The sequence below is a fragment of the Suricata suricatta genome, chromosome 9, assembly GCF_006229205.1.
Source record: "Suricata suricatta isolate VVHF042 chromosome 9, meerkat_22Aug2017_6uvM2_HiC, whole genome shotgun sequence".
In the NCBI taxonomy this organism is placed as follows: Eukaryota; Metazoa; Chordata; class Mammalia; order Carnivora; family Herpestidae; genus Suricata; species Suricata suricatta.
The window spans coordinates 71,013,477-71,040,443 of record NC_043708.1 but is presented as its reverse complement, the minus strand read 5'-3'; the positions used below and the strand labels follow the sequence as shown (position 1 = coordinate 71,040,443).

At 40.3% G+C, this 26,967-nt stretch overlaps 2 gene segments (V, D, J or C); both read left to right on the top strand.

Moving 5' to 3' along the window:
- The window catches only part of LOC115301965, a 550,585-nt gene that overhangs the window by 42,042 nt on the left and 481,576 nt on the right, over positions 1 to 26,967 (top strand).
- LOC115301985 lies at positions 15,919 to 16,975 on the top strand. The segment is given in 2 exon segments: positions 15,919 to 16,121; positions 16,324 to 16,975. Coding segments are annotated over 2 exon segments (408 nt in total).

Below are 26,967 nucleotides of genomic sequence, written 5' to 3'. Positions count from 1 at the left end.
CCCATGCCAGTGCTTGTTATCTTTTGAAAATAGCCACTGTAACAGGTGTGAGGTAATAAATATCTCATTATAGTTGTGATTTGCATTTCCTGATGATTAGTTATGCTGAGTACCTTTTTATATACCTGTTGGCCATTTGTATGTCTTCTTTGGAGACATTGCTATTTAGATTCTTTGCCCATTTTTAAATCAGATTTTGTTTTCTTCTGTGAGTTGTTTGAATTGAGTTGTTATGTGTTTTGGATGTTAGTCTCTTATCCGACGTGTGGAGTACAAATATTTTCTACAATTCCATGTTATCATTTCACACAGTTGATTTTTCTTCTGCTATGCTTTTTAGTTTGATGCAATCACACTTGTTTATTAGCTAAAAATTATTTTTTCAAATGTTTATTTTTGAGAGAGAGAGATTGTGAGTGGGAGCGGAGCGGGGGGCAGAAAGAGAGGGAGACACAGAATCTGAAGCAGGCTCCAGGCCCTGAGCTGTCAGCACAGAGCCTGACGCAGGTTTCGAACTCACAAACTGTGAGATGATGACATGAGCCGAAGTCAGATGCTCAACTGAAGTCAGTGTGGCTCAACCAGGCGCCACACACTTGTTTATTTTTTCTTTTGTAGTCTGTGCCTTTTGGGTCATAGCCAAAAAATTAGCTAGCTGTCTGAGAGGATCACCCTCTGTCAATTTTTCAGTGCTCTGTATGAGGGAAGATAGACACTGGCTTCATGGAGGTGCTTTGAATTACTGGGCATAAGACCTCCTTCCCTTCCTTCCCTTCCTGTGGGGGTAAAACCTCAGTTCAATTCTGCACCTGCTCCCAGTCTTGCAAGCAGTACCAGCTGTAGAACAATGCATTTTTGTTGTTGTTGTTCTTGTTTACTTTTGATTCTCCTGTCCCATGGGATTGGGCTCTGCCTGTTGTTCCACACTGGTATGAGGCTAGATAGAACTCAGCCCCACAGAGGGGGTCCTGGGAGGCTGGGAAGCCTGGATCATACTCCAGTCTCACTCCCCACCCTCCAAACATCTCCCTCACCAGGGGAGAGATCATGGACCCAGGCAATCTTCTTGGTAATGAGCTAACTTGATTTGATGGAGGGACTATTGTGAGTAAAGTGAAATTGTCCTCCTTACCTGTATCATTACAACTATTCTCAGTTCTGGCTGCTCTGAGGTGCTTTTAATTCTTAGCAGGATTCTGAATTTGTCTCCAAGGTACTAATATTATTGTTAAATCAGTGTTTCTGCCTAGGAAGAGATAGCCTGCAGCATGTCTTCTAAATCTTTCAGTAAGTGTCATCTAAGTGTTACTACATGTATTTTCAAATGAAAAAGCTGAGGCTTACCTCTTCTATCCAGCATTACTACTATTAGTATTAGTCTACTGTGCTTATACGGGTGTGTCATGGCTTATATCCTATACCATATTTCAAAAGGTGAGAAGAAAACCTTGCCAGAAGGTTAATCAGAGCTTGTGAGCAACTGTAGCTACAGCCCCAAGATGGCAGTGTTTTCAATGGCCCTGCCTGTAGGTATGACTGTGTATGAGATGGACATGTGGTCTCTGATTGGCTGATCACATCCCCTGAGAATCCTTTGTTTAGTGTTAAAAAGTGTTGAAGAGACATTTAGCTTTTGGGTGCAGCCCTGTGTAGAAGGAGGATGGAGAAGCATCTGAGGGCCTCCTTGGTGGTTTTGTGGCTTCATGTTTGTTGTAAGTGAATCCAGAGTTTTCGCCAGGTTGACGCAAGAAGTTCAGGGAACATTTTCTTAGGATTTTCAGCAAAAGTGTATCACCCTGGGGTAGGAGAGGGAGGAAAATGGGATTTACCTGGGATTCATTATGGAGAGAAGGAAGGGATACAAATTAGGAAGCATTAAGAATGGATGATGTATTTCTTAAATCTCACTTTGTTTCCTGAACAGGGGTGAGTGGCAAAAACCAAGTGGAAGAGTACCCCCCATCCCAGGTCATCCAGGAGGGAGAGTACTGTACATTTCAATGCAACTATACAGTGAGCCCCTTTGGTCACTTGACATGGTACAAGCAGGGCCCTGGGAGAAGTTATGCTCTCTTGATGCTCATGAATAACGGTGACAGCAAAAGCTCAAGTGGAAGGTACACAATGACTCTGGATGCATCCTCCAAGCACAGCTCCCTGCACATCACAGCCGCCCAGCTCAGCGACTCAGCTTTCTACATCTGTGTGGTGAGCGCACCGTGTTTCCCAGGCACTTGCAGCCAGTACCCAAACCTGCACCTGCAGGGTGTCAAGGACACTTGGCAGGTGAAGTAGTAGCATTGTTTTTAATTTTTTTTGTGTGTTGTATATACTTTGACAGCGGGTACTCCTTTCTTATACATGATTGAGTTTGAGCTTAAGCCAGGATGTCTACGTAGCACAAACCTATCCTCATTCAACACATAAAGTTAACTGCCGCATCTGGCTATTCCCAACGGTAAGACTGCCATGTTGCCTTACTGCTGTTGAAGTAAATGATGATTTTGTCTTAAAGTGAGAGACCATCTCTGTCTGGGGTCCAGCGACCAGTTCCGAGTTTCAACTAAGTGGAAAAGCAACAAGTTGATGGGGCTGGTGATAGTATCTGATTAGCTTCCTTCTCCCTGACAGATTTTTATTCCTCGTTTAATGGCTCTTCAAGTTCTCAGGAAGCATTCTGTAGGGAGAGATCTGCTTTACCAATTTATCCGTGCTTCACATCAAGGCAACTTTCCAGATGCGGCACCAACTCATTTATTGCCTTCCACGGCTGCTCCTTTGGAGAACATCATGGCTCAGACTATTATGCCAGCATGAGGCTGGCAGGCACTGTCGCTCTAAGGCAGCAGGCCAGCTGTCCCAGGCTCTTCAGCTAATAGTATCTTAGAATAGAAACTTAAGGGACAAAATGTCTGGATGCTGTGGGGTAGGCTTAGATTGCCCAAATTAGCTATGATACTCTTCTTTGAGACTCTTACAGAAATTTAAATATAGTTCAAGAGTTAGATGATGTGAATGTTTATTTTACTTGAAAGGCAGATATTAACTGAGAAAAACAAGAAAGATATATAAGACATTAATGGTAATCTCTTTGAGGGCTAGGAATATGATGCTTTTATTTTTGTATCTCTCCTTGTCTATATTTCCAATTTTTGGTAGTTCACAGGTTCCATTATGTCAAAATAAAGGTTATGAAAAGCACTAAAACCTAGGGACTTCCGGTTTCTTGTTCTACATGTAAGAGCTTTAAAGTCACCACCTGTCTTCCCAAGGAAAGAGCTGAACAGGTTGAAAAATCAGCAACTGTTCTTGGATCTATAGAGGAGGACGACACAGGAAAATTGCTACGCCCATGACTGGAGAGATGGACAGTGAAAACAGGAGTTGCAGCTTACTGGAGCAGAGACTCCTGATCTTGACAAACTACAATGGAAAACAGAATTGGAACAGGAAAACCCAAGCTGTAATTGATGACGTGCTGGAGGCTTAGTGTGGATAAGCCTGAGAGTTAAAACTCCAGGGCACAGTAACTAACCTAAGAGAAAGGAAATACCCAACTCCAGCCAATTTAGCCATCCTGTCCTTCCTAATGAGAAAGAAAGAAATCGAAAAAAACAACTAGAGAAGTTCAAAATTCAGAAGCACATGCTCAGTGGACGATTGAACCCCATGGACACTTCCCCCTCTTACCACCATATTCCCAGAGGCTTATTCCAGCAGCTCTTTTTTCCCCAGTACATCATGTCTGGCTATTAAGAAAAAAATGACAGGGCAGACCGAAAAACAAAAAGCACACTTTGGAGAACATAACAAGCCTCAACCAGACATGGCAGGGATGTTGGAATTATCAGACCAGGAGTTTAAAACAACTACGATTAATATGATAAGCCCTCTAATGGGTAAAGTAGACAGCATGCAAGAATAGATAGGCCATGTCAGCAGAGATGGAATCCTAAGAAAAAATCAAAAGGAAATGTGAGAGATCAAAAACATCATAATAGAAAGGATGAATGCTTTTGGTAGGCTGGAAGCAACAGAAGAAAAAGAAATTCTCTGACCATGATGATATCTCAACAGAAACCTCTAAAACTGAAAAGCAAAGAAAACAAAGACTGAACAACAACAAAACCAGAACAGAATATCCAACCAACATGGAACAACCAAAAAGGTTGAAATATATGCTTAGTGGAAAAAATCAGGAGAAGAAACAGAAAGGAACAGAAGAAATATTTGAAACAATAATGACTGATTATTTCCCCAATTTAATGTGAGACGACAAACCACAGATTCAGGGAACTCAGAGAACACCAAGCAGGGTAAATGGAAAAAAATAAAAATAAAAAACAAACAAAAAAACTACACATAGGCATACCATTGTTATACACAGAAAATCAAAGATAACAGCAACAGCAAAAATCCCTAAAGAAGCCAAAGGAAAAAAAACACCCTACCTATAGAAGAACAATCTTTCTCCTTCATTAGGAAGGTCAGGATGGCCAAAGTATAAGAATTACACTTTACTTCTTCCAAAAACCATACAAGCAAGATGAGAAGGGAGTGAAATATTTAAAGTCTTGAGAGAAAAAAACCCACCAACCTAACATTCCGTACCCTGTGAAAGAGAAATACAGACTTTCTCAGACAGAAAAAAATTGAGGGAATTTCTTTCCTCTAGACCTGCCTTGCAAGAGATATTAGAAGTTCTTTAGAGATGAGGTAAAGAATATAGGTCAGAGACTGAGATTGACATAAAGCAAGGAAGAACATCAAAAAAAGAACAGTGAAAGTAAAATAGAAACTTTTATTATTTTTTAAGTTTATTTATTTATTTGAGAGAGAGAATCCTAAGCAGGCTCTGCCTTGTCAGCACACAGCCTGATGCAGGGCTCAAATTCACCAACTGTGAGATCATGACCTGAGGCAACACTGAGATTCCAACACTTAATCTACTGAGCCACCCAGGCTCCCCACCAATTTCTTGCTTCTAGTGTATTAGTGAAATTATAAGATGGATCCACACAAGCCTTATAGAGTGGGGCTCAGATATAAGATATAAGATCTGCACCAAGAAGAACTCCCTAGGTTTTCCTTGGGGGAGGGATGCGGGTTTTTTTTTTTAATTCAATTTATAACTTGTACATGATAGCTGCTGAAAATTTTTATAAAAGCAAAAAGGAAAGAGAACAATCTAGGAGAGAAAAAAATAGGGGAAGCTCTCCAACTACTCAGTGCTTGGTCTTGACATGGTTCTTTCTGATATCTCTTCACAGATCAGGAGTAGCTGAGTGATGTGCAGTATGTGCACAAGGAATGGATCTAATTTCTTTTTGGCTGAGGAACTGAGGACCTTCTTATAACAACAGAAATATATATACATGTGTGTGTGTGTGTGTGTGTGTGTGTGTGTGTGTATGTATGTATATTTGAGGGGTGGCTGGGTGGCTCAGTCGGTTAAGCATCCGACTCTTGGTTTTGGTTCAGTCATGATCTCACAATTTGTGGGGTTGAGCCCTGCACAGGGCTCTGTGCTGACAGTGTAGAGTTTGCTTGCACTCTCTCTTCCTGTCTCTCTGCCTCTCCCCTGCTCTTTCTCTGTAAAAAATAAATAAACCTAAAAAAATAAATATGTACTCGGATAAGTTACTTGGCTTGGTAGTGCCTGTGAGCTCTCAGACCCCAAACTGAGTCACTCATGAGTTCAATGAATAGGAAAATGGAGAAGTCTTTGAGCATTTCATTTGTTGTTTTCTTCTGGCAGCTGTGCTATGAGTTGATGGGCTTTGGAGATATGAATAAAAAGAGTAGATCCTAGTAATATTTCCATTAATCTGGAAGTTATAGAAGAGTGGTTAGAGCTACCATGCTCATCTAGGGCGATTATGAAAAGACAATATTCTTTCAAAAAATAATTGGTCATTAATAAATCTTTGTCTCTGGTTCTGTTTAAACAGAGTTGAACAGCTCATATACAATGGGAACAGAGTCCTTCATTCCTGAGTAGCCAGGAGAGAGCACACGCCATTTAAATTGTACATTTCCATCGGTTCAGGCAGGATTCGGAGAAAGGATTTGTGTTTTCAACTTCAATTCAATCAAGCCAGAAGGAGCATGCAGACAAAAGAACTGCTCAGAGGGGCGCCTGGGTGGCTCAATCAGTTAAATTCAGCTTAGGTCATGATCTCAGGGTTCCTGAGTTTGAGCCCCACATCTGGCCCTGTGCTGTCAGTGCAGTCTGTTTCAGATCCTTTGTCCCACTCTCTCTGCCCCTCCCCTGCTTGCTCTCTCTCTAAAAAAAAAGGACTGCTTGGAAAAGAGAAGTTTTATCTAGAGTTTTGCATATCCCAGCCTGTCATGCTGGAAATTCAGCCATCTACTTTTGTGGTTCACAGCCAAGTGTATCCCCAAACACCTGCAGTCTGTCTCACAACCCAGCAGCTGGGCCTCTTGACCAATGGGGGTGGGAGTGAAGGTGTTTTCTTTATTTACAGAAGGAATTTTCTATATAAGTTTAGCCTCCAAACAGAAGTGAAGGTTAATATACCATCTTCCTTATGTGATGAATCTGAGTTGATATGCACTTAAATTTCCTTGGGTTGCTTTTGAAATCTCATTCCTAACTGCAGATTGTAGTGATCCTGGACCTGCTTGCCCACAGAGTCCCTTCCACTGCTGCACCCTTCACTGGGGGCAGGCAGAGCCGTCTGTGGCTCAGGCTGTCAGTCCCTGAAGCCCAGGGACTTCACCAAGTCGTACCCTCACCAACATTTTACTCATTTGCTTATACTCTTCATGACAGTTTCTGTATTTCTGTACCACCTATACCATTATTTAATAAATATTAAATTGACTTTCACATTAAACAGATGTTAAAAGCTAACTACATAAAAAATTATCCTTGTTTTAACTGACCATCTGTGAAACCGTATTATTTGATGTACTGGTTGTATTTTTTTCTGTTGCAAACTAGAGCAATGTGATATATGTAACAATTAAAAATGTGCTGCCTAACATACCTCTGGTATCAATCACACTTTAGGAAAGGCGGATTCAGCCATGCCCTTTATTTAACTCAGGGAAGAATTAGGGTCCACAGGCTTTCTATGACTTACTCAAAACATGACTTATAGCAAAATGGAAGCTAGAGGTAGAGCCCAGATATTTTGACTCCTTATAAATTGCTTCTGCCACTAAAGATGCAAAGTAGGATCTAGAGTTTGAAGGAATGAGTTAAATGTTTTAAATTTAAATTAAATGTAAAACTAAACCTGATTTAAATTTAATGTAAAAATGTAAATTTAACAAATGTAAACAATTTGTTACTTATTCTACATGTTAAGTTTTTTTATACATGTTAATTTTAGATTAGTTAGAAACACCCCTTCCAAAATAGAACACTCCCATAATATCATGATGTAGAACTAATAACTATTACTGTTTTTCAATTTGTGTGTGTGTGCTCACATTCAGCTATATTTTTCTATGAAAAGGACTTATAAAGTAGGTGATACTTATTAATATATATATTTTTCTCAACACTATATTGTAGGTTTTTCCATGCCAGGGAAAAAATATATATATTTAAGTAATCTCTACACCTAACAGGGACTTGAACTCACAACCCCAAGGCCAAGAGTTGCTTACTTTACAGACTGAGCCAGCCAGGCACCCCCAGGAAACATATATTGAGGGCATAATTTTAAGTAACTGCTGGGTTTCCATTATATTGATGTATTTTTTAAATTAATCACTTCTCTTCCATTTAAAAAATTAATTTAATTTTAATTCTAGCATAGTTAACATACAGTTAACTATATATTAGTTTCAGGTATACAATACAGTGTTTCAACAATTCCATACAACACTCTATCTATGCTCATCACAAGTGCACTCCTTAATCCTCATCACCTATTTTATCTTAAATTAATCACGTTTTGGTATTATTTCCAACTAGCCAGTAGTATAGACATTTTTTATTTTTAGGGAGAGAGAGAGAGAGAGAAAGTGCAAGTGGAGGAGAAGGGCAGAGGAAGAGCCAGAATTTCAAGCAGGCTCTATACTCAGCATAGAGCTTGACACAGGGCTCCATCCCACGATCCAGGGATCATGACCTGAGTCAAAATCAAGAGTCAGATGCTCAACTGACTGAGCCACTCACATGGCCCGAGACAATGCTTTTATGAACATCATTAAATCTGTAGCTTTAATGGAAAAGGAAAGGCTTGTATAAGGGGAAAGACATGATACTGAATGTCTGTTTCCCCTGAAGAATTTTTTACCAAGCTACAACTTCAACAGAAGCATATGAGGTTGCTGATTTTCCAACACTTTACCAGATATGGATATCATTCTAAAGTAGTTTCCATTTTATTAAGTGAACATTTTCAGTGTTTTAATTTTCTTTTCTTTCAACTTGCGAATTTACACATTTTGTCATTTAAAAAATACAATAATATTAGGAAACACTGGGGTACATTACACAGAATAAGAATAGATATCTTTTCATAAAATAAGACATATGAAACAGAGTTTGAAAAACACTCTTCTGATCCAAGTTACCTTCTAACTGGTCTCTCTTCTCCCAAGGAAGTGTATTTCCCACATCTTCAAGACTCAAAATATTGACCAACAGTATTGGAACTTGTGCAGAAGCTCAGGTCCTGCCTTTGACTGATTTAACAAGATCCTGAGATAATTCCATCGCTTAGAAGTTTGAGAAGACAAGGCTGACCGGTAGCCCAAGTGATTGTTTAAAGTGTAAGCTGCCTCTACTTGCCTGAAGTGCTTCCGTGGTTTTCTATCGCTCCTACAGTAAAGTACAAACTTCAGATTGTGATATACAAGGTTCTGCATAATTTGACTCTCTCCTGACCCCTCAATTTCAGCTCTTAACTCTCTCCCTGGCTTTCCCTGGTGCAACAACACTGATCTCTCGGTTTTCTGAACTTGCCATGTCCTTTCCCACATCTAGTCTTACTCCTTCATCCATCTGAAATGCTCTTCCCCCAAATCTCAGCAAGCTTGACTCATTTCCATCTTTCAGGTTTCAACTTAAATACCACTTCTGACTTCTGCTGGTCTCTCTGACTACTATAGCCACCCACAGACCTCCTCGTAACTCTGCTCCAACCCTGGTTATTTCCCTCGTGGTAGTAATCTCAGCATGCAGTTATATTGTTGACTTATGTGTTAATGTGTTTACTGCCTATACCTCCAATTAGAATACAAGCTCTATGAGGTCAGAGGTATTATTATTATCATTATTATTTGTTCACAGCTTTGTCCTTGCTGCACAAAACAGTGACAGACCCATAGTAATTGGTTATATGAGGCAAAAGAAAACTCAGGGAACTCACTGCTTTATCGTTCTACTGAATGAATGTTTTGGCCCTTCTTTCTCTCTCCCTTTTTCCTTCTTCCTTTTACACTTCCCTACCTTAGCAATTATCAACTGTGTGAATATTTTTTTTGCCTGGCTATATGGTACAATTTAGTTCTCTCTGGCCCTTACCCCCAGGCTCATATCCTGGCCTTTCTTTGCTCAGTAGAGTCTGTCAAATAATTATATCCACTCTAGGTCTCAGCTTGTCTCCACTCAACTGACCTCATTTTATCAGGTATAATCTGAATGAGCTGGGTCAACTTGAAGGCTAGTAACCCCACAGTGAAATATCTCAAAGAAAGAAAGAAAAAAAGATATATCCAAAACGGCTTTCAGAAGTAGAAAAGTAACCTCAATTCAAATAAACATGAGCACATATCAAAGTTTTATTTTAAATTACTGCAAGAGAGAAGCTCCTTGGGAAACAAATTCAAATAATTAGGCTTGTCAGAGACATTTCATAGGAGACTAGATTTTTAAAAAAAAAAGTCTGATTAAAGATCATTAATTAGTATGGTCAGAGGACTGGTTCATAATTATTCTACTTTTGACTGTCTGTGTACTGGCTATGAGGTTCCTCACATTATCAATAATCATCTGAGTGTGTAACACTAACTTCCCAGAAGAAGTTTTTATTTCATTAAAGTACACCAGAAAATTGCTCTAGCATTTTATCAGAAATGATAATAAGTCCCATATGGGGCTACGCAACATGTCCTTCAAAAAAGTACCTTTCTAGACTAGTTTGGGGAAACTTATCTTTATCAAAGGAATTCAAGGCTTTGTTATAGTATTTATAAATGTGGGAGAGAAGGGGTTTGTCAGGACTCGGATCTTATCCTTCTTACAAGCTAATAAGCTTATTGTTTCTTTGATGCTGTCATTGAAGACCCAGGACTTGTAGGTCGGAGACAAAGAACTTTATCTGTGCCAAACAAGAACATTTGCATATTTGCTTAACTTGCTTTTGCCTTTAATTCTCACAGGGTGATATAACAGGTGCCCAGGGATGCTAGCATGCAGTGGGTTTGTGTCAACCCCGAGGTTGGGGAATTTACTGCTTTGTTACGAAGCACCAAGCAAGCTTGTTCTTCGTCTTAGAGAAAACATGACCTCATTGCTCAAGGTTGCTTGTGAGAAGCTCAGTCATAAAAAAATGGGTCACGTTGAGTGGTCATGGCCTTGCATTATTGGCACAACCAGCAATATATGAAGTATGAAAGATTCATAGTGGATTGTCTTTCAACAATCACTACTCCAGGGCCTTATGGTGGCTGTATTTCTAGAAATGCTTCTCATGAATATGCCAGTCCTTCAGCCATCCTGATTAGCCTCAGACTGAGACTGAGACTAAATCCATTCAACTAGTTTTAAGCGGCAGTTAATTGAAGCTGCTCTTAGCTGAACTCTAAGCAGCAGGATGACACCAATTTGCAGCATTAACCTCATCATGCCTCCTAGGATCCCAGATTCAGTCAGCTGTGAATAAGTCCCGGGATACAGACAACTAGGATGTAGTATAATATTCTTTATGGTCCATGCAGGGGAATTTAGACTGACATACTGACCTTTGATTTAATTGCCAAAAAAAAAAAAAAAAAGAGAGAGAGAGAGTGAGAGAGAGAGAAAGAGAGACCAAAATGCAACCACAACCTCAACAGAAAGATGTTCTGTGGCCCCTTTGTCTTCAAACATAGACATACAACCCAAAGGGGCACAAGTTAATCCAGTTTGGGCTTTATTGTTACACTTGATAAAAATCAGCATTACATCACTTCGGTTAAGCTATATGAGCAGTGCAGTATCTGCAACCTTTATAGCCATTCATGAGGCATAACTCAAGACCATGTAGATATCAGAAGCACACACACTCATACTAGTTGTGTTGAAAAAGGGTTGTGCCGATTTACGTTTTCATACATGCTATGAAAATGGAAATCCATGTCATGAAGCTTCCATTGATGATGTTAATCACAGCAGAATAGCTCAGGACAGGCCATATTCATATGAGTCTTTCAGTTTTCATAGAATGTGGAAGAGGATGACAAACGAGAGTAGGTCAAATTGCCAACTGCAGTTGTTGCTTGGTCCCAGCCAACTGTATCGCTGTTTTGCTACCTTGCAGTGTGGGATTAGCACACAAAAGGGACCATTAATGCCTCCCTTGCTTCTCAGGATCTAAGGTTTTCCTTTCCCAGGTGCCAGGTTGTTGCTCTTTCGCCACTACCACAAAGGTGGCGTGGCCTTTCTAGTAGCTAAAACTTTGTCTTATAGTAAATATAACTTTTTCTAGTCATTTCCCGACCGCACTCAAAGCTTTTGTGTAAAAGGTACAAGCAGGAGATATAAAGGCATTTTCATGCCATTTACAGAGACCAATTATATTTGCCACTTTGGCTGTCCTGGGCCCCTGTGAAGGAACTCACAGAGTAGTGTACTAAAATGAATGGTAGTTATCTTATGATCGAGGACCACATTTATCCAACCAAAGAATCCAGATGACGAAACTGGAATTCAGTTCTAGTGCCGTTTTCAGTGGACTGCTACTCGGAGGACACCAACCAAGCTGGTCTGAGATTGTTGCTCAGAGAAAGAAAGAAACATCGTGCTTTCCATTACTGGAAAGTTGGGATAGGTGTGTTTCCTTCTGGTCTTCCTGTGAAGTACAGATAAAGGCTCTGGACCTTGTGTAAAAACAAAACACAAGAAGATAGAAAGAAGACAGACTAGTTAACTTAGGACTTGAGGAATGACAGAGCTATGAATTTCCTGAGGTGTTTGTTTGTTTGTTTTTTGTTTTTGTTTGTTTTGCCTCAGTAACCCAACTGAGTTCTGGAGAAGCCAGTAACCTGGAAATGCCAATAGATGGAGATAAAAAGGTCCAAAAAAAGGCTTCTGTCTCTACTCAAAGGACCAGGAGAATTACAATCAAGAAAGACAGAACAACTTAAGACAATAGCTGGTCTACTCCAGCTCAACACCACAGAAAGTTACATAGCAACCACGCCAACACATAAGAAAAAGGTAACTCAAACTTGGTAAGCGCTCTGTGTCATTTGAACTTCTCCTTGCTCCAACTTCACATCACTGGCTCCATGACAGTCTTGAGATGGCAGCCTGCATTCCCAGTGGGGATTCCTGGTGGAGGAGGGAGCAGAGCAGACCTTGTTATCAAAGAATAGTGCTTAGCTGTTTTGTCCTGTCAGGTGGCTCCCTAAAGAAGTAATGCAAAGGCTTGCCTGTATTTCATATAACTCAGAACTCCCTCAGAGCAAAGAAGTCGCTGCACAGAGGAAATTCTCTTAGGAAAAAAAAAATCACTAAAAGAATTTAAATCAGATTTGAGCAGGTAAAAGAAAGAATCCACAAACTTAAAGACAGGTCAAATGAAATTACCCAGTCTGAGAGCAGAAAGAAAAAAGAAGAAAGAAAAATGAACGGAGCCTGAGAGACCTTGAGACATTGTAAAATATACCAACAGAAGTAGAATAGAAGTCTCAGAGGGAAGCAAAAGAAAGGGGCAGAAGGAATATTTAAAGAAATAATGACCAAAATCTTTTCGAATTTGATGGAACATGAACCTACACATCTAAGAATCTCAGTAAACAGTAGGATAAAGGCAAAAAAATCCACATTGAAACACATAATAATTAAACTGTTGAAAGACAAAGACAAATTGAGAATCTTGAAAGCTGTAAGAGAGACGGGATTAATTATATGCAAATGAACCGAATCAGATTAACATTCAAGTTTTCACAGAAACCACAGAAGCCAGAAGGCAGTGGAATGACATATTCAAAGTGCTGTGGGGGCGCCTGAGTGACTTAGTCAGTTAAGCCTCAAACTCTTGATTTCAGCTCACGTCATCATTTCACGGTGCATGAGTTCCAGCCCTGCCTCGGGCTTTGTGCTGACAGCTCGAAGGCTGTTCGTGGTTCTCTCTCTCATTCTCTCTCTGCTCCTCCCCTGTTGGTGCTCTCCCCACCTCTCCCTCAAAACAAATAAATAAACATTAAAAATAAACAAACAAACAAAAAGTGCTGAAAGAAAAAGCTTATCACCCCACAGTTTTATACATGGCAAAAAACTACCTTTCTAAAATAAAGAAGAAATTAAGACATCCCCAGATGAGCAAAAGCTGAGGTGTTCACCACCTTTAGACCTGCCCTACACAAAATTCTAAAAGGAGTCCTTCAGGCTAAACTGAAATGGCACTAGACGGTAACTTAGAGCCATACATAATAATAATAATAATAATGAACCCTGGCAAAGGCAACTATATAAACAAATATAAAGCCAGTATTTTTTGTTTGTTATCTCCTCTTTCTTTCCTCTATGATTTAAAAATCAAACTCACAAACAGCACAGCTATGTTAATGAGAACACAATGGGTAAGGCTGTGTGGATTTCCACGTATATACAGATCTTCTTTATTGCTATTTTTAATAGTAGAGCTCGTGTATTTCGAATGCGCACATTACTAGCATCTGCAATATCATGAGATCAATTCCCTTTGAATGGGAGCCTGCTTTGCAGTGCTGTGAGGTTCAAAGACATATCCAAAAAATGGACTAGTGTAAAAAATGAAGACTACTTAAATCAAATGAGGGAAAGAACTGTGGCTTTTCTTTTTGATTGATCACCTTAACACTGTCCTTCAATCATCTGAAGGAGTTTCATTTTTCTTTAGACCTCATTAGGCATGGAAGCTTTTACAGGAAGGACAGCATTGCATCAGTCATTTCGCCAGCACTGACACGACTTTGTATCCACCACAATATTAGGTCCATTAAACAGTTATATTCATTTTTGTTAAACATCTCTAAAAAGGGCAGAGTCCTTCTTACAAAGACTGTACCTTAGGTCTCCATTCTTCTTTTAAATAGATCGTGGTGGTTGCCATTTTCTGTTGCTGTCACGTCTTTTTATTTAATGCTTACTTATTTATTTTGAGAGAAAGAGAGAGAGAGAGCAGCAGAATGGCAGAGGGCGAGGGAGAAAGAGAATCCTAAGCAGGCTCTGCACCGTCAGCATGGAGCTTGACGATGGAGTACAAACTCATGAACCGTGAGATCATGATCTGAGCCAAAATCAAGAGTTGGACGCTTCACTGCCTAAGCCACTCAGGTGCCTTCTCCTTTAGTTTTTACTTTTACTGAGAAATGGCTATGTGGTTTCTCTCGGATATAATGTACCCTTAGAGAAAGGGGGTTTATTTTATTTTTTATGAAGTTTATTTATTTATTTTGAAAGAGACAAGGACAGTGTGAGTGAGAGAAGGGTAAAGTGAGGGAGAGAGAGACACATGGGGCTCAAATTCATGAAACCACAAAAAATGACCTGAGCCGAAACCAAGAATCGGACACTTGACCGACCAAACCACGCAGGTGCCCGAAAAGGGATTTTAATATTAACATCTTCTCCCTCCTTCTGTTTCCTACACAGTTTTCAGTGGAAATGGAAAGGGCCTGACCAGTGCATCCCGGCTGGATGCTGATTACATAGCTCTTGAACAGAAAAGGGCCCCTGCACTGCTGATTCGTAGCCACCAGCCTCTGCAAGGACAGGAAGCAAAGGGGACAGTTGTTGTCCGTGCTTGTTTCTCTGTAGTCCCAATTAAGCTTCTGGCATAGATGGCCCTCTGATAAATCTGGTTTCCTGGTGAGGGTAGGACAGAGATGCAGAGAGAACAAGACCAGATCCATAACTTTTGGAAATGAATCCCTAGATACTGGGGCTTTCTGCAAGAAAAGGGAATAAAAGGAATTAGACAAAAGAATAGGTACACTAGATTTTGTTTATTGTCTAGATATTGAAGGGCAGACCCATCCCTTTTGTAGTAATAGGAATAGTAGTCATCTAAATAAGCACTATTTTGACACACGTGGGTCACTGCTGCAAAACGGTATGAAGAATCCCAAATTTCTCTAGTCGTCTGCCTTGTTAAAAAATAGTTCCCAAGTTTTGAGCTGGAAACTTGTTTATATGTCAGATTTTAGGCTGTGGTTTCTTTTGAGTTAGAATAAATTGCTTTGAAAACTGGAGGTGAGGGCATGAGACAGGAAGTGTCTGGCCTGATGTGGAGAAGAACTCCACAATATGAAATGCCCCCTGAGTCACAGGAACATCCCTGGACTTCTCAAACAGAATACTCTGTGACTCCTTTTTCAGTGCAGGAAGGTGGCTGTTTGGCTGTTTTCCACAAGTGCTTTTGCTCAGACAAGTGTTGCTGTTTGATGTGAAACACGTACACGTACACATCTCTCTCTCCTCACACACGTTGACTTGGACCATATGGCTCTTAAATTTTTAATTTTATTGAAGTGACAGATGTTTATAGTTACCAGTTCATTTAATAAGGGTCTACATTTTGAATATTTTTTGGATCACTATCGTGAGTCCACAAGATGGCAGTGTTTTCTCAGGGACTGAGAAAGATCTCAAGTTTGTGTGTGTGTGTGTGTGTGTGTGTGTGTGTGTGTGTATGAGTGTGAGAGAGAGAGACAGAAGGAGACAAAAGGTGGGGCTTGGTGGTGCAGTAGGGGTGGTGAAAAAGACTCTTTTCTTCTAATTGGTAGAACAAATTTTTTTCTAAGATTCCTAAAGCAGAAGACCTAGAAATGTCTGAGCAAGACTCATTTTTTTTTAGCACCTAAAATTGGAGTCCTGAGTGAACCAGGGGAAGAAAGAATAATGAAGTGCTCGAGAGTTTTCCTAGTGATCCTGTGGCTTCAGCTCACCTGTGAGTTTTGGGCAACTCTGTGGGAATGTAAAGAATGCTATTTGGAGTTAGTATCTATTGTGGGCCTGTGGGTAGAAACATGAATGTTTCTACCTCAGGGAGGATTGAGGTGGAAGGCCCGTGAAAAATCATTTAAATTCTGGAGACTAAGCATCCACTACCTGACGAATCTTCTTGGACTGACTGCTGTCTTTCTGCACAGGGATGAGGAGTCAGCAGAACGACGTGAAGCAGGATTCTGTATCTCTGACGGTTTTCGAGGGAAACACTGCCTCTCTGAGCTGTAATTACAGTGACAGTGCTTCCCAGTACTTCACGTGGTACAGACAGTATTCCGGGAAGGGCCCCGAGTTGCTGATGTACATGTACTCAGATGGTGAAAAAGAAGAAGGAAGATTTAAAGGGCTGCTCACTAAAGCAAGCCGATCTGTCTCCCTGTTCATCAGAGACTCCCAGCACAGTGACTCGGCTACCTACCTCTGTGCAGTGAGCACACAGTGCTCCCCTGGCCCCTGCTGCCTGTACCCAAACCCGCTGGGGCCCCAGCAAGGCCTGATGTAGAGCCTAGGCTGCAGGGTAAAGAGATTCTGCTTGCTCTCTAGATGCAAATGGGAATTTAGAGCATTCGCCATAACCATAGGATGTCCTGTACCCACAGGCAGGGCAAGGGAGCACGGAAGGGGTTCAGATTTCATAAGAAGGATCTCTGAGCAAGTACCTTAAAGGATTCTAGACACTGAGGAGTTTTGTTATGGTGATCAAAGACCTGCATGGATCAATTATTGAAAACATATGGTATTGAAGGGGGCACCTGGGTGGCTCAGTTGTTTAAGCATCTGACTTTGTCTCAGGTCGTGATTTCACGGTTTCTGATTTTGAGCCCTGCATCAGGCTCTGTGCTGACAGCTTGGAGACTAGAGCCTGCCTCAGATTCTGTGTCTCCCTCTCTCTTTGTTCCTCCCTTCACCTCAAAAATAAAATAAACATTAAAAAATAAATAAACACATATGGCATTGAAGATGTCTTAGAAAATGTTGGGACAAAAGTTGATAGCACCAAAGATCATATGAAGACCTCCCTCCCCTGACTCCTTGGCACTTTGGAATCATTCTACAACTTATGTCCCATGTCCAGGAAAAAAAGTTTGTAGCCTTAAAGAAATAAGGCCTTGTGATAGATGTTATGATTACAGTGGAAAAATGCAAAGGTCACCTTTACTGTAAAGCTGAAGACGTGGTCTTTCATACAGGGTGTTGTTTACGTAGTCCAAAGGATGGGAAAACCCAGAAATGGGCAGTTAAGATTGCTGGTCAGTTTTGTTCACATTCTCACTGGCTAAAAGGATGCAACTCAGTCAGGATTTGCTTCAAATTCTCAATCTGTGGCCTGAGACTCTTCACAAATATTTGAAAGATTTGAAGAGCAGTGAGAAAGGGCAGGAAGTTGTATTGGAATCAAGATATTCAAATTCTAGTTTCACCTGTGTTGCGTGCCTTCTGAAGTCATGGCCCACTGGAGAGAACTTGCTCCATGGTGCCAGTTCAAGTATCTTTTATGTTATCGTTGGGTCATTCGATCTTAGGCCCTTAGTACATATATTTCTGGATTGATTTCAGGATTAGGGGAGCCTGGGTGGCTCAGTCGGTTAAGCATCTGACTTTGGTTCAGGTCATGATCTCACTGTTGGTGGGTTCGAGCCCCGCATCGGGCTCTGTGCTGACAGCTAGCTCAGAGCCTGGAGCCTGTCTTCAGACTCTGTGTCTCCCTCTCTCTCTTACCCTCCCCTGCTCATGCTGTCTCTCTCTCTCTCAAAAATAAAACATTAAAAAAAATTTTAAAGGATTGATTTCAGGATTAAATTAGATTATATATATAACATATTATATATATAACATATATTAATGTGAGAGAAGCACAGTAATATATATTACTAGATATATAACTAATCATAATGTATGTATTATTACTATATATAATATATAGTTATTACCTATGTGTATATTACCATGATTCTCTCACATAAATGCAGTTGCTGGATAGAGCATACAAAGGGAGACTAGCACAGCTAATCCAGCCGTTGTCTTTCAATGACTTTCAGGGGACACTGACTTTGTCCCCTGTGACCCACTGCCCCTGTCCTTCATCATGCTCTTTTTCGGCCTTTTTCAGGATGCTAAGAATTAAATGTCCTCTACTCACACTTCTGGAAAGTCTTCTCATGGTTCATTCTGGACTTTGCATTTCCCGTCTGTCTCACTTATCACTGTGCTTACATCTATCTTCCCTCATATGGAATTATTGATAGCTTTTATCTTTTTATTATTTTCCCATTATGGACTTAGGTTCATCCTGTTCTTGTTTCCGAATTTCATGTCAGTGGCAATTTAGGGGGGAGGGGAAGGAAGGAGAGTACATATACTTATCAGATATTTTGCATCAGAAGCACACCCCGGCCACATTTAAAATTTCAATGTGATTTGGTCTCGTGTATGAAAGAAATCTACAGGCAGGGTCAAGGAGTAAATCAGAAGACGGGTTTCTGATTTCAGGCTGGTGCAAGTCAAGAGTATTCAGAAAGGAGCGATGTTCTGGCATTCTGAAAGGGGCTCCTGTTGACCAGATTTTCATTTCATCTGAGATTTCTCTCCTTAGTTTCTTCAGTTTTAAGGTTTCGGTAGTCTCTCCATTAAAATAAGTTGAGTAGGGAAGTCTTCTCTTTTTTAGAGTTTCATCTTACTATAAGGGCATGAACTTCTCCAGTCTGATAGGTCCTGGCCCAGCTGTGTGGGACTGTGCTGCTTTGCTCTGGTAAGTGTTTCTGACAATCGCTTCCCATGCCGGAAGTTCCTCTCATTTCCGGTCTGCTGGTTGCATTCCTTCCCACTTTATCGAGTTCAAATAGATTCGATCTTTTCCCCTCTCTCTTTAATTCCTTCAAGAATCACTTACTTATATGTCATATTTTTCTAACATTTATAATTATGCTAGCTTTTCACTATTAATGTTCTTTTTAGTGTGAGGTCCCCATAAGTTGGCATACGACAGCAGTCTATTCTGACCATTGACAATTGGAAGAGGACTTGCATTTTCGCCACTTAAACATGTGGGGCCCAAGTTATTTTCTTACAGCCTAAACATATCTCAGACATATTCACCTGAAACCAAGCAGTCTTCTTCAGACTTTCTGCGTGAGGAAGAAAATTATTGCCTTTACTAGTTTGCATTGATTAGATAATGCCACTGGTTCCAGGCTGATTTTACACATTGTCTTTGATCTAATTTTTTCCCTTTCAGTATCAAATAAAGGAATCGTCTCTTTCCCCCACTCTGATGCTCACAGCCAGCAGCACGAGGCTGTATGAAGCTCAGCTCCACCAACGCAATTGATTTTAGTCTTTCTGACTGATGAATGGCTTTAAAAAGTAATGTGAAGTCTTTTGATGGTATTCCAACATCTAGAATATTGTCTTCCATGACGAATTTCTCAGTGAAGTAAATGACTCTTCTATTTTTGCAATGCTCCCACTTCTCCCTTAGTTCAAGATTAATACCACGTGCCACGGAAGGTGACATCATCACAGATTCAGGGAGGAAGACACGCTTTCTGTTAAGTGTTGATGGTCATGTCTCTGAAGAACAGACAACAGCCAGGTCTCTTAGATTCTTGGTCCTGCCCCTGGAGGCTGTGGGGGATGTTGCACAAATGAGACCTTTGTTCTGGCAGCTGGCTGAGGGAGCCTCACTGATGTCTGTGCAGAGAGGAAACTGTGACAAGAAGAGGCCAGAAAATAAAAGAGGAAGACTCCTTCTTTCTAACAGTTTTTGAAACTTGTCAAAGCAAGGGACTTGTCCAGCCCAACCTCCCCACCCCTATGACTCTGAAGGCTCAGTGACCTTGGCTGCTGTCCCACGGGCTCAGGAACCCACAGTGTCTCCACTACCCAGCCATGCTCCTACTCCTCCTCTCAGTGCCTGATGTGATTCTTGACCCAAGCGAGCAACATTCCCTCTCCTTCCTTGCACTAAAGTGACAGGATGCAGAATAAACAGGTAAGTCTGCCCTGATCTCACTGACTCGGCAGGAGAAACGGGAGCCCAGTCAGTGACCCAGCCTGATGCCCATGTGTTCGTCTCTCAAGGAGCCCGTTTGGAGCTGAGATGCAATGACTACTCACCTCTGTTCCACTGGATCCCTACTGGTACATGCAGTACCCCAACCAGGAACCTCAGCTTCCCCTCCAGTGCATATTAAAGGACACACTGGTTAAAGGCATCAAAGGTTTTGAGTTCGAATTTAAGAAGAATGAAACCTCTTTTCACTTGAGGAAATGCAACCAAGTACTTCTGAGCTCCCTAAGGCCACAGGGGAGCTCCTGAGATTTTGGGAATTTTCATGGGTCAAGAACTCAAGGGATAGTTTACAGGAAGGTATTTTTTTCTTTTAAAAACTTTTTTATGTTTTTTTTTTTTAATTTTTGAGAGACAGAGAGAGACAGCACGAGCAGGGGAGGGTCAAAGAGAGAGGGAGACACAGAATCCAAATCAGGCTCCAGGCTCTGAGCTAGCTGTCAGCACAGAGCCCGACATGGGGCTTGAACCCACGAACCATGAGATCACGACCTGAGCCAAAGCTGGACACTCAACTGACTGAGCCACCCAGGCGCCCCAAGGTATTTTTTTCTGTGAGGGCAAATAGCACAGGACAGGCTGGGCTCTGGGGAGTGCTTGCCCCCTGAATTGTTGCTTCAACAGCAACTTGCAGTTCTGGACACTTGCATACCTCTGAATGCTGTGCCACATTCCGATAGGCTTTGTTCCAGGTGGAGCCCTTCGGATGAGTCTCTCCAGGAGGGACACCTCCCACCCATTCCCTGCTCCACTCTTATTCAGAGTACATCCTAAAGTGCCAGAGTTCTGAAGTGAGCAAGGCAAGGGCCTTTTTATTTAAAAAAAAAAAAGTCATTTCCAGCATTCATTAAGGTAATTAACACTGCCTCAGGTGTTGATCTACATGTGGAAAGCTGAAGAACAGTAAAATCTTGGTTTGCAAGCATAATTCCTTCGGGAAACATGCTTGTCACCCAAAGCACTTATATGTCAAAGCGAATTTCCCCATAAGAAATAATTCCATGACCCATAAATATTCATATAAAAATGAATACAATACTGTAACATAATACAAAAGAATAAAAAATACAAAATATAAATTAAAAAACCAAATTAACCTGCACTTACCTTTGAAAACCTTCATGGCTGAGGTGAGGGAGACGAGCGAGAGGAGGGTTACTGTGTAGGACGACTTTCACTATCACTAACGGAATCACTGCTATCCATTGGCTCAATGGAATCTTTTTCCTTTCTTGCAACTTTAACAAGGAACCTATCCAATGATACTTGTTTTTGCCTCATTTTGAGGATTTCATGGAATTGTGAAATTGCATTGTCATTAAAGAGACTCATTGCTCACACTGCAACAATCTTATTTGGGTGGTGATTTTCTACAAAATTTTGCACTGTTTCCCACATTTTACACATCTCCCTTATCTCATTTGAAGGGAGGGATTCCTCCCCCTTTTTCTCCTCCTCCTCTCCAGATGAGATGCAGAAGTAGACTTCTTATAAAATCTTGCAGTTTTGGACACTTGCATACCTTTTTTATACTTCTTGGTGATTTCCTTCTTAACTTCCACTGTAATCATCTCTTTCTTCTTACTGACTTTCTTTTCAACCTTCTTCTGCATAGGGGTCATTATATACACTCGCATGGATGGTGACTACACTACAGTATTAATAAACTCTTGTCATCTAATGTATTTAATGTAGCTGGCAATAAGGCAATAGAGTCTATATCTGCAGGCAGCCTGACCTAGAATGAAGCAAAGCATTCCTAAGCTTCCTTTTGTATGGAAAAGCGAAGGACTGTCCATAGGCGCTTTGAAGTGACAACAAATACACTAGTGCCAGTTGTGGGCACCTTCCAACTTTCTGAAAAATTACTGATTTCTGGCAAACACCGCAGCCTGAAGACCGAGCATCCGAGCATGGGAGATGATCACTCACAATTCCACAGGAAGAGAGTGAGAGTGAGAGTAAGAGAGAGGGAGACCCATTGGCTCGGTTGTGATCATGTGACAGTTGGCATCAATACTACTCATATCGCAAGACGTCACTTATTTATAAAGTTAAAACTTATCAGAAATGTTTGTTCATCTCTTGAAATCCAAGGTTTTACTGTACGTGGTTATAATATTAGCTGACAAGCTGTGCTACATACATTCTCAACTAGGACAATGTACAGCATAGGTTCTTAATCAGGGCGATTGTAGATTCTCAACATGGATTTGAAGCTTAACTTCTAGCACATATATAATATCCAACTGTGTAACACTGAGATTGTTTAAAGTAAATTAGACATCATGATATCTAGATTTCCAATCTTCTGTTACACAAAACCAATGGACTTATTTCACGTGATTCTTAAAGCAATAATCAGGACTAAAAATCACTGCGTTGTTATTGTTTTTTGAAATAGTTATTCCAGTCATTTTCAAATTAAAAATCTGAGGCCACTAACCCATAAAAAATATCCAATATAATAGATTAAACTGCTGAAAAACTCTTAGGCATTTTGTAAGAAGTCACAGTAATTCATAATATAGACTGACACACTCAACAAAGATCTCCAGTCTTTCAAAGCACATTAGCGAAGTTCATAGGAAAACAGACCTTCACTACCAAAGTACATAGTATCAAAGATTACATTAATTCTAATAGGGCTATTCAAGACCAAGAAATATTTTTATTTCCTCTGAAACAACTGTATCAAAGGACTCACATGTTTAAGATATTTTACATACATGATTATGACTCTAACTTGTTATTTGTGATTGATGTGATTAAAAACACTGCTCCCAAAATATTATAAAAAGTTTATTCACACAGAAATTAAGCCTCCAAGGAACAGAAATTACTTTTGAAATTAATAATAAAGTAAGCAATTATACTTTTTATCTCCCAGCTTTTTTCTACATCACTGTCCATCTCCTCTTCCTCTTTTTAAACAAATTTTTAAAAATTTTTCTTTATTTTTCTTTCTTTCTTTCTTTTTTATATTTATCTTTAAGAGAGAGAGATAGAGAGAGAGCAGGGGACAGGCAGAGAGAGAGGGAGACACAGAATCTGAAGCAGGCTCCTGGCTCTGAGCGGTCAACACAGAGCCCGATGTGGGGCTCGAACTCACAAACCATGAGATCATGACCTGAGCTGAGACCGAGTCTGATCCCCAACTGACTGAGTCACCCAGGCACCCCAAGATTTTATTTTTAAGTAATCTCTACACCGAACATGGGGTTCAAACATAGGACCCAGAGATTAAGAGTCACATGTTCCACCACCCAACCAGCTTCATCCTCCCCCCTTTTATTTTCATCTGGGAGGCATCTCTATTCCACTCCCAAGGCAATATCTCTACTTGATCTCTTGAAAATATTTCTTCTATCTTTTAAGGGAAAAAGACAAAATAATCATGTTCTTATTAAAACTTTGTCTAACTGTCCTCTGTTATAAGATATGTCTCCTTATTTCTGGATTCACTTTGTACTTTTTGGGGATGCTATTTGGGATATGAATACTAATCCTTTCGTGTTTGTCTTTTCTCCAACACCACCATGTCTTATGAGTAGTGACAATGTTTTGTTCATTTTTTTTAAATTTCCTAAGACCTAGCATAAGATCTAGTTTATTATAGAAGACTTTTAATAAATTGCTGTGGACTTCTTCTGAAATAGATTGGAGAAATTACATACAACTTTTGAAGGCACAATTTGACAAAATATTTTAAGATAGTAACCTTCAATAAATGGCATTTTGACAAAGAAACCAGTTTATTAAAAAAAAAAATCCTTGTCCAAACCTGAGAGTTCTTTTGCTCCTGCTAATCTGTAGATGGTCCTCAGGAAAGAATGGAATGGTGAGGGCTCTGGGGTTCTGGTGTCTGTTGATGAGCTGGTTGGTCTGATGGTTTTCGACCAGTAGGGGCCACTCTAGGCATCGCTGTCAGTGAGCAACACTTCTCTACTTCTGAGATAGCTGAATGTTAGTGAAAACTTGAATGAGGGCTAGCAGCAGTTAGGAGAGCACCTGGACTAGGCATACCCTATAAGAACAGGGAGATCGCCATATACTCAGCTATGAGGACCATCTGCTGCTGGGAGGGGTGTGATAGAGATGACTCGCAAGCAGAAATGAGCATCCCCTCAAGCAACGGGAAAGCTGGAAGCTCCAGGAGAAAGCTTCTACATTGTCTATTTATAGTTTGGTGTTTATGATTAAAAATTCCAAAATATGAACCTTTACTCTCACTTCAAAATCATTCTGATGATTAGAAAAACAGTCAAAAAAGGAGATGAGAAGATGAAATGCAGAAAAATAATGAACATAAGTAGAGAGAGGGGACAAGGGAGTGAAGAGAGACTGGGGAGAAAGAAATAGGACATCACTATTTGAATTTCAAAATGTGGCCCATACTTCATAGCCACAGATCAGAATCAGTCAGGCGTTCCTGTAAAGTATATGGGGAAAGCATTGAACAGGAGAAGAAAGGCAATAGAAATGAGGTCAGGGTGGCCATGAAACACACGTTCTATTTCTTTCCATCAAAGTCCTGTTCAAGACACTGTATTTGTTCATCATGACCACAAATCTAAGATTTACAGAATTCTCCTAATTCCATCTAATTATATTTACTCCTTAAAGGGATTGAATAAATAAACAACACATTCAATGATGTATTCTTGCTTTGATAGAACTTTCTTATAAGTGAATTTTCAATCACTTTTCAAACTATGGGTCCTGAGTTTTGGCTAAGAAAATTGGGTCACTGATCCTGATAATTTTTTCAGGCTATACTTGACCCAGATAAGGCCTTAATTTCTCTCTGAGGTTTCCTTTCCCTTTTGACGTGTCTGATTACTGGGGCAGTCTATGTGGAGGCAAGCCTATGAGAATGAAGAATATAGGTGTTTCTGTATGCAGGTCAGCAATATAGCAGAGGACAGGACATTGATACAGCAGTAATTTCAATACCTTGCTCAAAAACTAAAATGAAAAAACCTTTTTTCTCTCTGATCTCTTTGTACTCCTCTTCATCAAGGACAGATGGGATCCAGCCTACTGTTACTTTTTTTTTTCAGTGATTTGGGCGCTAAAGGAAAGGCTTTCTCAAGAGAATAGTTTCCTTCTTAGAGGTCTACTGATCTCTGTAGGTCAAGTTCTCTTATTGACCCATAGCTTTCTGCTTTTCCTCCTAGAGTTCCCTGACATCTGACCCTAGATTTATATGTGCCCCAAATAGGATTCTTCACTTGAACTCTCTTGGTATATCCTTCCTGGTCACCACAGGGGCTCCTTGACTAAGCACAGGCAAGCGGGGACATTTTTAATGTACCATCTTTCTAGAATTGCCTCCTTTCTAGGCCAAATGGTTGTTCTTTTGTTATGGCCAGTGTAAAAAAAAAAAAACAAAACACATGTAGAACTAAAATTCTAAAGGGCCATTTCCTGGCCTGGGGAAGGTCAGAATCAATGATGATGGATGGAAAATAACTTGATCAGGTAATGTTTAAACATTTCACTAGCATACGTGTAGAGAAGTTTAAATTTCTACAAAATGCGACTTATCTCTTATGCTTTCTGACTGTCACGCTTAAACAATCTATGATCATCTTAAATTTATAAAAAAATAGCTTATCTTTTATTTTAAAATATTTAATATTATTTCACTTGGAATTTATTTTGTAACAGATACTAAGGTAGGCATCATATTTGTTAATTTCTAAATCACTCTCCATTTATGAAGGCATGTTTAATTTTTTTATTTATCCTTTTCCCATTATTATTATAACTAAATTTCCATAAGTAATTTGTATGTTTGAACTTTCTACTCCATTCCATTGCTCTCTCTCTCTCTGTACCTTTATAGTAATATGCTTTTCCAACTAGTATAGCATTATACTCTGTCTTATTAACTGTGGAGGAAAATTCTTCCTCATTCGGTTTTAGAAATTCAAGGCTTCCTGAAGATTAAGATTACCTGCTGTATCCAATTTGGCCTCTAGAGGAAGATGTTACATAAATTGAGCTTGGTAGAAAGCTAGAGAGCACCCAGCTCTTTGAGGAAGAGCTTTTGCTTTATATGCCAGTAACTCACGATTCTGTCAATGTTCATGGCGCTGAATCGTTTCCAGAAAAGAGCTTCCCATTTCTCTACAGCTCAGACATGATGGCCATCTTCCTCTCTGTATTTGTGACGATATTCACACTCAGTGAGTACATCATTTTTTATTCTCTCTCTCTAGTCTTCTGATTTCAAATCAGTTGAATGAAATATTCTCCTCAGTCTACAAGACTCTCCCTGATACTGATTTGGTGTTACAGGAGGGACAGGAGCCCAGACAGTGAGCCAGTCCGAGGACCCCATCTCTGTCTTCAAAGGGGACCCAGTGCAGGTCGAATGCAACTACTCATATTCCGGGAGTCCTGGGCTCTTCTGGTATGTCCAGTACCCCAACCAAGGCCTCCAGTTACTCCTGAAACACATCTCAAAAGAGAGTGTCAAAGGTTTCACAGCCAGTCTTGACCAGCGTGAGAAGTCCTTCCATCTGAAGAAACAGTCAGCTCAAGAGGAAGACTCAGCCATGTATTACTGTGCTCTGAGTGACACAGTAACTGGTTTCATAACAGAAGCAAAGCACAAACCCTTTAGGAGTTAACAGAAAATATTTCTTTGTAAGTTCTCTATATCGCCACAGTGGGGCATTCTTTCTCTGGATACTGACACTGAGTTTAC